At 32.5% G+C, this 12273-nt stretch overlaps 1 protein-coding gene across 4 annotated transcripts in view; it reads right to left on the reverse strand.

Annotated features, from left to right (window-relative positions):
- ROBO1 (roundabout guidance receptor 1) overlaps positions 1-12072 on the reverse strand; it is a 464510-nt gene extending 452438 nt beyond the window's left edge. For all 4 annotated transcript variants that reach the window (XM_051984356.1, XM_051984358.1, XM_051984357.1 and 1 more), the window contains exon 1: positions 11835-12072. In XM_051984356.1, coding sequence (XP_051840316.1) covers positions 11835-11982 — 148 coding nt within the window. In that variant the 5' untranslated portion in view covers positions 11983-12072. The remainder of the gene's footprint in view (positions 1-11834) is intronic.
- Between the last annotated feature and the right edge of the window lie 201 nt (positions 12073-12273).

Raw genomic sequence — 12273 nt, forward strand, 5'->3', positions numbered from 1 at the left:
TCCTTTTCAAAACATTAGTGTGTTCCTTGCACACAATGAAAGAAAAACAATAGTTTCTTTGTGTACATTAACTTAAAGCTGTAAAAGTTATTCAGCCAAGATCCACTATACTTTACCTTTAAACTTTAACCTGGCTTGTAACAATATTTGTAGCCTCTAAAATTAGATGAGTTGAACCCAGTCAGAGTTAATCATCCTTCATTGTCTTAATGAAAAGTCCTACCATTTAATTCTCAACCATTAAAATCCTAGTAGGAGCAAGGATTCACATCACATGCTTACAAATATTTCCCACACATTTATATACTCATGCCATCAACACTATTCATAAGTTGTCTGCTTAGAGAAAAATCAAAACTAATAGACTTTAGATATACTAAAAATTTAAGGTGTTTGCACAGCCTGACTGCTTTTCCCAACCATACTCTCAGTATCCCTAAAAAGTATCTGGTCAAGGAACACGTTTTGAAATCCACATCATTAAGATGAATTAAATATTTTGATAGCCATATATTTTGATTGTACTTTCAAGGATTTCCAAACTGCAAGAATTCTAAAAAGTCGTTATATTAATTTTATCCTGTCCTTTATAATTAGTTAAAACTACCATAAAGTAACTTCTGAACAATTCAGTAATTAAAGACCTTGTATTGTATCCAAGATGGGCCTACTTTGTATTTCATCTTGCTTTATATTGAATAGCATATTATCAAAGTTCCAGTGTACTTAATTAACTATTGGAGTTAAAGAGATTTGAAAGAGACTTGAGTTTAACGATCAGGTAATAGACCAAGTAGCATCTCAATTCTTTTGTCTAAAGATTACAAAAGCAAAGAAAGTTGGAAAGCTACTCATGAAAGGTTGCTTGAGGAAGAAATCTACCAAACCACATATGTGCATCATCAGAAAAGATGGTTGAGCACATATCATGCTGTTATTGCCATCATCAAGGTAGTCTACAATTAGCTCTGATACAGAAATGTGGGTATCAATACTAGCTTTGTCACTACATGTTTGCGCTAACTTGAAATTCTCTTCAACTTTGTTCCTGTTTCTTTAGGCATTAAGGCAAATGGACTAAGTGATCAATAATGTCTCTTCTAGTTCTAAAGCCCTAAGCCACTGTAAAAGACAAATATTTTTCCTAACCCAAGAACACTTTGAAAATCCCTATTTTTAAAAGACCTTTTATAGATTCCATGTCTATATATTCAAATAACTGTGATAAATGTACCTTTAAGGATTTTACAAATTTCTCGAAACTCAAATATAAAGATTTTTTTTGTCTTAGCCTCCAATTAGATATGAACTCTTCCATGAGGTTCAGTATAGAAAAAAACAGAATATAGGCATATAGTTTACCAGTTTATCATTGATGTCATCCTAAACCCATTCAACATATTAGCATAAAAGTCAGTTGCATAAAATATATCTTCAATTTCGTATCTACATTAAGGAGAACAAGTACTTGAGTACTGCATAACATTATGCAAATTAAGATTTAATAGTATGTTGTTCATATGTTAGATTAATCTCTACATAAAGTGCTAAAATTCAAGAGAAATATTTGACAATGACATATTTAGAACTTTCAATCAACAAACTATGTAATAAGTTTCTAAGGTATCTAATTCTTATCTAATTTTATTAGTTTAATTCTCAAATCACTCTTTTCCAATTAAGCCTCCCCAGCTCTATCCTTTCAGCTAAACAAGAGCTTTCCCCTTCACTGAAACAACTCTTGAAACTCCATTTCCTGCATGAAAATTCTTCTAATAGTAGCAAATCCCTCTTGAGCATTTCTTTTCAAAAAATGCAAATCTTCACTATCTCTGATTCATATATAATATTACTACTATAATCACAATAATTCACATATATACTTGTTAAATTTTTATCCCATTTTTATGTTTATAGGAATATAATATTTCTTATTACAAGCCAGACGTTAAAGGTTATATCCTTAATATATGCTGTAAAAAATTAAGTACATATAAAAAATCATAAGCAAGAAGATTTCAGAAAAACCTGGAAAGACTTAAGGTGAACTGATGGAAAGTGAAGTGAGCAGAATCAGGCAAATATTATACAAAGTAATAGCAATGTTGTGAAATGATCGATTATTATTGATTTAGCTCTTTTCAGTAATACAATGATCCAAGACAATTCAAAAAGACTCATAATGGAAAATATTATCCATATCAAAAGAAAGAACTGATAGAGTCTGAACTCAGATCAAAACACAGTTTCAATTTGTTTTTTCTTTTTTTCATAGTTTTTCTTTTGCTCTGTTCCTTCTTTCATAACCAAATAATATGGAAATACATTATACGTGATTGTGTGTGTGTGTGTGTGTGTGTGTGTGTGTATGTGTGTGTGTGTGTGTGTCTATATAACTGATAGCAAATTACTTCTCATTTTAGAGAGGAGGAAATGGAGAGTGGGAGGGAAAAAATTTGGAACTCAAAATTTTATTCATTAAAGTTAAAAATTGTCTTTACATGTAATTGAAAAAAGTAAAATACTATTTAAAAAAGGAAAAAGGAATTAAGCAAAGGACTATATTTACACAGGGACTTAATGAGGCTGGGGATTATTAAAACAGAAACTGCTTGCTTATCTGTGAAATAAATCAACAGCATTAAGATACCTTAATGAGTTAAATTTTAAATGATGCACTGTTAAAGAGTACTATCAAAACTAGCATGATATTCTGAAATACAAAACCTCCTTAACATTTTTATGGTTCAGATTAAGGAGAACTGAAGATCTGTTATCTTTTAGGACAATTACATACACTGGGATGGTATAGAATAAGGGAGTAGGAAAAGAGCAGCAGCAGAAAACAATAATCCCCACTCCCACTCCATTTTAAAGTCCTGAAAATTTCACATATGATTCTTAGATAAGCTTCCAAATACCATACAGTCTTAGACTAAAAGCCAAACATCTTGACTACATATGTGGAAGTGAATGAGCAAAAAGAAAGAACTGAAAAACCATAAGAGTAAGTCTTTAAAAAAAAAAAAAAAAAGCCATACCAAAGAACTTGTAATATATTCCTATTCATCTAGACTTCTATGGTAATAGTACAGGAAAGCTAAATAACATTTCAAAAATCAACCATGACCCTCTGAAATTATATAGTACATAACTGATTTTGATGACCATTACAGTCTACATGCAGATTTCACTAGCACACAGGTTAACCACAAAACTATGTTCTTTATTTACTATAAAACTTCAATAGTTTCTTAAAAAATAAAAAATCGGTCAATTCATCTTCTGTTAAATATGTTTTTATTATTAATAAACTTCAAATACCAAATACAATAGTAAAGACTTAAGAAACAGAAAATTCACAAACTTATTTCCTGGAGAAACTGTATCCTAGTATATATATCTTTTATACTTTAAGGGAAGATAGCATTCTATTTAAGCAATTTACTGCAATCAAGTTCCATATTATATTCCCACTGTACTAAGAAGTAGTTAACAAGTGAAAACTGAAATGTGTATATGTATGTGTGTACATACATCTATGTATCTCAAAGTATAACTGAAATTCACACCACAAAATTAATTGCATTAAACCATAAACCACATACATGGCTCAGTGTACACCTTTATGTGTTTTACTGGGATCCAAACGTTCCTACTTACTGAGTCTAAGTACTTTTGAGAGAGCTTATATGGAGATTATCATACACAGGAGAGAGGTTAAACACCTCTTTTGGTGTTTAACCTCCAAAAAGTGATTAAAATAACTTGGTAACTATTTGTATGTCTACCAACATATCTTCCACTGAAGCTCAAATATTTCACCATTATGCTATTTATTTTTAATCCCATTTCCTCATTCTTTCTATAATTAGATGTACCCCTACTGGATGATTTAAGTTGTTTTCCACTAAAGCAGTATGATATTCAAATGTCAATAGCACTCAAGTAATATTACCAAATCATGTTAAACAGATTTATTCAATATGCAGACATTTTTTCTAATGATTTTGAATTTGTACTAATTTTCCATATAGAATGGGAACATTCCCTAAAAACCAGCATACCTCGTCTTCTACGTGATACTCTTAAAGAACTTATACATCATTTTTCCTCTTTGGCTACTTTGATTAAAAACAAGATAACCGAGATGTTATCCTTCTTTCCCATCCTCTACCAAGGTATTGATGGTTTATTCTGTTGTATGGACAACAATAGAATAATTATCTATAAAGGAATGAATAAATAAAACTTTTTCATTAAGTATATACAAAGCATTGTGTTAAATGATGCTGGGCATATAACAAAAAAGCAAAGACAGTTCCTCCTTTCAAAAACTCACACTCTCATAGGGGGAAAAACACATTCAGAAAGTTTCAGCTGCAAGTCAGATGGAAAAGTCCCATGGTCCTTTAGTGTGAAACAGCAAAGCTTCTTCTTTAATGTCATTTCTACTGATATGATCATATATTATATGTTAATGAATATATAAATGGATTTGAATTTCAAGGTTGTGTCATCTGAATGAGCACCAACATCTTCTCATCAGTACAATATGGAATAATTTTGAACATTTTTCTCCATAAATCTACACACAAAGTTTTCCCTCCTTTATTTCTATGATTTTTTTTGGGGGGGGGGAGGGAGCAGGTAACTGAATGTATTTGCTAATTAGGTAAGGCTTTGGCTCCAAATTTGAAGCTATGTTGCAAGGAAACTTCTACTGCAGAAAGAAGAAAATAAATTAAAAGTCTACCTCCCACTGATTAAAAAGAATTTAACTTAATTAATTCCATAAGCCAATTTGCCTTAACTAGGCAACTGCTAATATGGCAATTGAGGAGCTCTGAATCACTGAAGCTATTTTCCCTACACCAAGCCAATAAAGCAGTTTAAGGTTGTTCAAAGAATACAATTAATACTAGTAATCAATTTTAACTCATTTTCTTGTATGGAAGGTTAACTATATTAACAAAATTCCAGAAATATTAAATCTACCACTAAATTGCTATGGTGAAATGGAAAGAGGATTTTCTGTGTGACCCTGGGAAAGTCACAATCTCCCTGAGCCTCAGTTCCTTCCTCTGTAAAGTGGAGGAGGAGAGAAAGAGAGATCATCTCTTTGAGTTTTAGATTTATGATTCCATAATGGTCAATCATTTGAGTTCTGTAGGCCTCAGTTTTCCTGTATAAAATGAGAGCACTGAACAAGATGAACTGAGGTCTCTTCATCTATATAATCAATAATAAGACTTTAAAAGTCTGTGTTAGATATTTAACATGTATTGGTCAACCTGCTATCTAGAGGAAGGTGTGGGGGGAAGGAGGGGAAAAGTTGGAACAAAAGTCTTGCAATTGTCAATGCTGAAAAATTATTCATGTATATATCTTGTAAATAAAAAGCTGTAATAAAAAAAAAATACTACTAAAAAAAAAAGTCTATGTTAAGCTTTTGAGACCAAAAAAAGTGTATGCCTTATTAATCCTTAAGACAAAACGTCCTTAGCTAGGAGCAGCTAGTTGGTATAGTGGATAGAGCACTAGCCCTGAAGTCAGGAGGACTTGAATTCAAACCTGGTCTCAGACACACTTCCTAGATGTCACTTAACCTTAACTGTCTCAGAAAAAAATAAAAAAATAAAAATAAAAATTAAGTCCTAAGTTATCTAAAAATTGATCAGATTTTAGATATTTTTAAGTCTTCAAAAATATATCTTATTAAAGTCTGAAATTAACAATGTTGCACTCAGATTAAGTAAATTTTAGACTTATGTAATCTTGTTAATCATAAATTAATGAAATTCAATGTCAAGTATAGATACCAATAAAACAAATTTTAAGCATAATTTATGTACTATTTTGGGATTTTTTTTTAGTGTGTTCACTAACATTAAGGTGACAGAGATTGAACCTGCATGATTTCATTAATATAGATAACTTTCAGATGAGCAAATACTCTACCAATGCAGTTTTGTATCTTTGAGCTGAATGAGAGCACTGAGTTTAAATAACTTGATCAGAGTAACACAACCAGTATAAATTGAAAATATTAAATAATTATGCATTTTTTAATTTTTAAAAAGGAATATTCAAGAAAGAGACTCCAACTCTTTCTAATTTAAATTGAAAATTTGAGCCCCAATTGTTTTATAAACATTAATATTTATTATTTATACAAGAGCAGAGAGTTTGTAATTAAAACTACTTTTAGTTTTTGTTTTTCCCCCCAAATAATGAGCAAACAATTATTAATAAATGTATATTGCCATAGTTTGTAGTATGTGAAAAGCTACTGGTTCTGTATTCAGAGACTATGGGTTCAAATGTTACTATCAAATGACTTTAAGCAACTCACAACTACCCTGGTCCTCAGTTTCATTTGTTAAATGAGAGAGTTGAAATACATGAAATCTGAAGTACTTTCTGCTCTAGATCTAATGGAGAAAATATTGCTATTTACTATATATTAAATCAACAAATCCTTAAATATTTGGAAGTATCTTTTTAAATGCTCTTTTACAATGGTGGTAACTCACGTTTTGATTGATTAATGTGGAAAAGATCTTCTTGGAAAGAAAAAATAAAATTATGCCCGATTCCTAAGAAATCTTCTTATTATGTGATGGCTGCCCATATCCCTCCCCCGCAAAAAAATGCAGTTTATACATTTCACAGTTTATTAATTCATAAGTCAAGAACATGTAATACTTTGGCAAAAGGGCGGTGAGGGGGAAGGGGAGAGAAGGAGCCAGAAAATGAAGAAGAAGGAAAGGAGAACAACAGAAAGAGCAAAAGAATGACACTAGAGTATGGGGAAAACAGGGCTTTTTTCTTTACTAAAGTCAAAGTAACCTTGCTAGACTTCCAACAGCAAAGCATGCTTTTTAAAAAATCTGTTTTCAGAACCTTAAGTTCCATTTAAACATAAGTACTATAAGACCTAAATAACCATATTTTTAAATGCATTTTTATTATTAAGGAATCAGACTACTTTTCTATACACAATCCATACTAACCATCCACTGGGGCACACACAGAATACACGTTCACTAAATACTTAACTATGCTGCTCTGTGGAACAATAAGATGACATTTGCTTGGGTTTATTGGCAGTGCTTTTAATGCTTCATTTAAGCGTCAGATTCGATGACAGGCATTTAGATTGAGGACTATTTGGCACTAAACTTAAGATCCAGATACCTTTTCTGAAAGCCTTACCTTCCGCAATTAATTTTCCCAAGCTCTCAGCCAAAGACAGATGTGAATACTGTAAAGACACTTCTCCATAAATGAAATATGAGGAATCATCAAGATACTAGTGTTAAAAATATTAATTTATGTGAGGAACAATATCATCATAATATTTCTGAAAGTCACATAATAGTCACAAAATTATGATTTTTGGCCTAGAGTAAAATGAAGATGAAGATTCCCTGAAACAAGGAATATAAAACCTTCCAACAGTGGAAATATTCTTTCATTTAAAAAAAAAAGAAAGAAAAAAAAAAAAACAAATCAAAGCTTATCTCCTATACCACATCAGAAAATGCCTACCACCACTAGAACCAGCAGCAATGGGAGGAAGGAGTTGAAGAATGAAAGAAAAAGAAACCACACTAATCCAAAATGGAAAAGAAAAGTGGTCTTTTGATCTCTGCAGGATGGCAACTTTAGAGGTTATGCTCAAGCAACCAGATATTTAAAAGCTTAGCCCTACTATGATCACTAACCATGAAGTGAGTCATATGTGAACAGAAATCAGACACAAGACTAACCAGCTAGAAGTAACAATAATACAACACACTACTATGAACAGTAACTGCAAATAAAATGCTAGTCTCTCTAATCTATTGCTTTCTTATCCTTTTCAGTTTTTTACTTTCCAAAACTAAAACTGAAAAGGATATGAGATTACACCTTTTTCCTATTTGGTAAAGGTTTTAAACTCTCATAACAAAATGTTCAGTGTTTTCTTCCAAGCATTTCAGAAAGTCATATGTATTATGCTGCATTTGAACAATGAACTGTGTGGAACATGTTTTTAAAATGTAACTTTTCTTCTTTATAGAGAAGTATTCCCCTCTTTTCACACATCCATTACTCAACAGTTGCAAGAATTGTTTTGGTTGAACTTAAGAGTAATTCTTAGAAATAAACCAAGTGCTATTTATTGATATTAGAGGGCTCTTGGAAGAACCTCAGAGTTTTATTATTCAAATGCATTGTCCTCAGCTACATCTAGAAAGAATAGCCTTTGGTTTTGCCTTACTCAATTAGACTAACATTCTGGAACTGCTTTTGGGAAGAGAAAAAAAAATAAGTTTACTATACTGATGTCATTGGAAAAACTTCAAATGAATTCTGGATATAAATTTAGCTTTAAAAAAAATACCCGTGTTTAACAAGTGATGAATCTACTTGAGACATGACTGTCTATAGTTTATAGTTATAGTTATGATCTAGAATTATTCTAAACTCATTCATTGTAAATAACTTAGTAAAAAAATTAACTTTCTTCAAATTCAGAGATATCTGATATACTAAAGCTTACATTACTGAGAAGTCAAATCTCTAACTAGCATCTCTCCTTTTTTTCTCTTTCCAGATATATAAAACAAAGAAGCAAACAAAAGTATGAAAAAGCAAAAAAAAAAAAAAAAAACCTATCATGGCCTTTTAAAAAGTTTTAGAGCAAGCTTTTTTATGTTGGGGGAGAGGAGATTTGGGGAGTAAGGAAATGGGAGGAAAACCCACAAGTTAATAAAATTGACTAGAGACTAAATTAAATGATTCACAGAACATACAACTTTAGGAAAAAATGTCCATCTGTCATGTGGAAAAGAGGAAAAAGATTATGCCAAGAAGCTTAAACTTCATTTGAAATTCAGACCACATCTTAAAATTTGAACCTAAACACAATCCTGGGTTACTACCTTTTTTTTTTTTTTTTTTTTTTTTTTTTTTGGAAGCAAGTTTTAGAGCAAAGTGACATTAAGAGGGAAGAAAAAATGCACATAATAAGCTGCTAAAAAGACCACACAGATTTTTCTCTCAATAGTTTTTTGTAGAGTACACACACACACACACACACACACACACACACACACACTTGGTTTTTATGATTTCATTATAGGTATTCATAAAGAAAATGCATAATGTAGGTGTTGGGTTGAGTTATATCTTTTTTTAAAACCACCATTATGAAAACAAGTATTACTTTTCCATAGTAAAAACAAATACCATATGCTTTAGTATTCATTAATAAACAGAAGGTTTAAAAAAAAAGAAGAAAAAGGAAATATCCTTTTAAACACAATGTTCCACTTAGCATTCAGCAAGATATTAACATACTATCAAATACTAAAGTTTATGAATTGTCAAAAGATTATTATTGGAAGATTGAAAGAAAAATGAAGAATCAACAGCAATTTTTGCAGGTTTCATCTGGTTATAAGTGAATAACCTCCTCAAAGAACTTTGATTTATGTAAACTTACCAAATTTCCATTAAAGACATTGTATTAACAAGTGACTGACTAGTAATCTTGTGGGTAGGATTAGGAATGAATCACAATCTTTCAAAACCTCTAGTCATTCACTAACCAGGTGTTTTAGATACACCCAACTTGGCTTGCTCACTTCTCCAAGTTCCCAAAAGTTTTGTTCAGTTCAACATTTGCTTTACAACATCAAACTCCTATGAAATCACAACAGCTCAGCTAATTAAATTTGTCTCCAAGCACCACTGCTTTCTGCTTTTGCAATCTGAGGACCCTCAGTTACTTAGATAGACAAATAGTGAGATAGATAAAAAGCTGCATGTGAAATTTAAAGAAAGGAAGACACTCCTAGCCTACAAAGGGACAAGAGTATGCGAAAAGTATGTACAGTGGGAGAAAGCTTTTTAAAAATGTTCTCAAGTTTTACTTGAAAATTAAATTGGAAATTAATCAAGAAATTAATTATACTATTACAAATGACAATTCTATAGCTATCACAATCATATCTATTAAATCTAAAATACTTACTAAACCAATGCATTTGAAGCTCAAAATATACAAATCTACAGTATTCACTATCAGCCATACCTCATTAGTGTGACATTATCTTTATCCTACAGGCCTGATAAAATTCCCCATCACTTACAAATTCATCTCAGTGACTAATAACCATTAATCCCCCATCTTCAATGATCTCCTTCCCTTCAATTCATATTTCACAGAGACACTTCACTTTACACGTGTCAATAAATTTTAACAAAAAAAGGTTAATCAAAAATAATCTCAAAGCAATCTGCAGCAAACTGAGAAATTTATAAGAGACTAGATCAAATATAGAAATCACATCTTGATGCTTCTGATATGTATAATTGTTTAAGGAAAGGCAGGCAGGGTAGTGGAAATGACCTTATTCAAAAACCCAGACAAGCAAACTACTGAGATATGGACTAACTAGAAAATGCAAAGGTGAAGAAATTTTACATTTTAATTTATTTACCTGTCCACAGGAGTACAACTGCCGGTTTAACTACCCTAAATAATTTTTAAGAGCCAATAGGCAAAAGCTCTCCTTTAACTTCCCTCTATCATTAATGTAGTCTCTGATCAATAAACATTTCTCAAGTTGTTGAGATTTTCTTGCAGTCAACTAGATGATTTTTAACAGTAGTGAACTGTGTTCTAATTTTCCAGAAATTATTTTAAGTAAAATCACTGGTTAGAATAAAAAGAATGGCTAAGGACAAAAACAAAACAAAACAAAAAAATTGTTCCTTAATTAAATAAAGTTTGTGGTAAAAGTTAGGATGCAAATTAAAGCTGAATAAACAATTATAAAAGTTTCCTGAGAAGGATTTTCTGTATATTGTAATTTTCTTCTCCCTCCCCCCCCCCAAAAAAAATGCTTTTAGGAGGAAAACCTGAAACTTTTAATTAACACCAGAATCAATCAAGTGGGGAAAGAGAGATTGAAGGAGCTAAATAAATCTTCCTTCCTTTCCACCTTCCACTTCGTCCCGCCCCGCCCCGTCCGTCCCCCCTTTCCCCCCAGTTTTTTGGAGCAAGAAAACTAATGGAAAACAATAAATTTACAGTAAAATTCACTACCAAAGAGTCTGGGAATAATCTTCCCAACGATTCAATCTTTTACATGGAGGATAATACCAGTATAAAAAAAAAAATCCTCAAAAATTATAAGAACCTTAACTTTACTATAACAATGAAGAGAGCGTTTGAGCTGGGGTGTGTTTTCATACCTATACGTACCTTTCATTTGAGGCAATTCTAAGCCCAACCAAGGAAGAGCCACTACCATAGGAAAAAGTTATTTCCTGCAGTTTTTTCGTGATCAGGTTTTAATTACAGTTTTTGGCTATATAAAAAGATTAATAATCCCTTTTGCTCTGAAGGAGGCACGTCTGGCTTTGAGGATCGGGTTCAGGGGGCCACAAGTCTACTAGGAGCACCTCTACAGCGCCCCTCTCCTCTAAGCTCTTAGTTAAGAAAGAAAGCAACCCACAGATAAAACTAAACGGCCCATCCAGAGAGATTGGCACCATCCATTCACCACCTCCGGCTCCCTCCCACCCAGAGGGTCAGACTTCAGTTTTACCAAAGACTTTGGATGGGGGGGAGGGGGAGGGAGAGTAATAGAAGGTTGTTTAAAAAAAATTTTTTTAAGAAAGAAAAAGAAAAAATGGGGAAACATGATCAAAAAAGCCTTGAGGTGGCGAACCACCTATTTTCCAGCGCCTACTGGCTCTGAAATTGTTACTGTTTCTTAAATAAATGGCGGATAGAGAGCAGGGGAGTTTTGGGATAGAAAGAAATGAATTACCTGAACAGAGACATATTAATCCAAAGAGATAAAAGTGAGCAGACTCAGCGATCATTGTCCTCTGGTGACTTCTGCAAACAGTCTCATGCCAAGAGGGGGTAAAACGGTGCCCACAAATTTGCGAATCCACACTTGCGCGCACACACATACACACACACAAAGGCTTAATATAAGCAACGTGGATTAATCCTCGAATCTTCCGAAACTACGGGTAGATCTCTTTAGTCAAGATCCCCGAGTTTTTCAAAAGACAAAAGTCTTGCCAAAGGTTGGTTCGCCCAGGTTTTTATCCAGAGAAGGAGCCCAGATGATCCCAGACACCATCCAAAGAGGATAACAAAGAGTTTCCAGACGACCAGCTCTTACTCAAGGCTCCCACCAAATATCAGAGGCGAGTGCAGGCGCAGAGACCAAGAAGGGATTTGGAAGGGCCACCGGG

This window comes from Antechinus flavipes, chromosome 3 (assembly GCF_016432865.1).
Source record: "Antechinus flavipes isolate AdamAnt ecotype Samford, QLD, Australia chromosome 3, AdamAnt_v2, whole genome shotgun sequence".
NCBI lineage: Eukaryota > Metazoa > Chordata > Mammalia > Dasyuromorphia > Dasyuridae > Antechinus > Antechinus flavipes.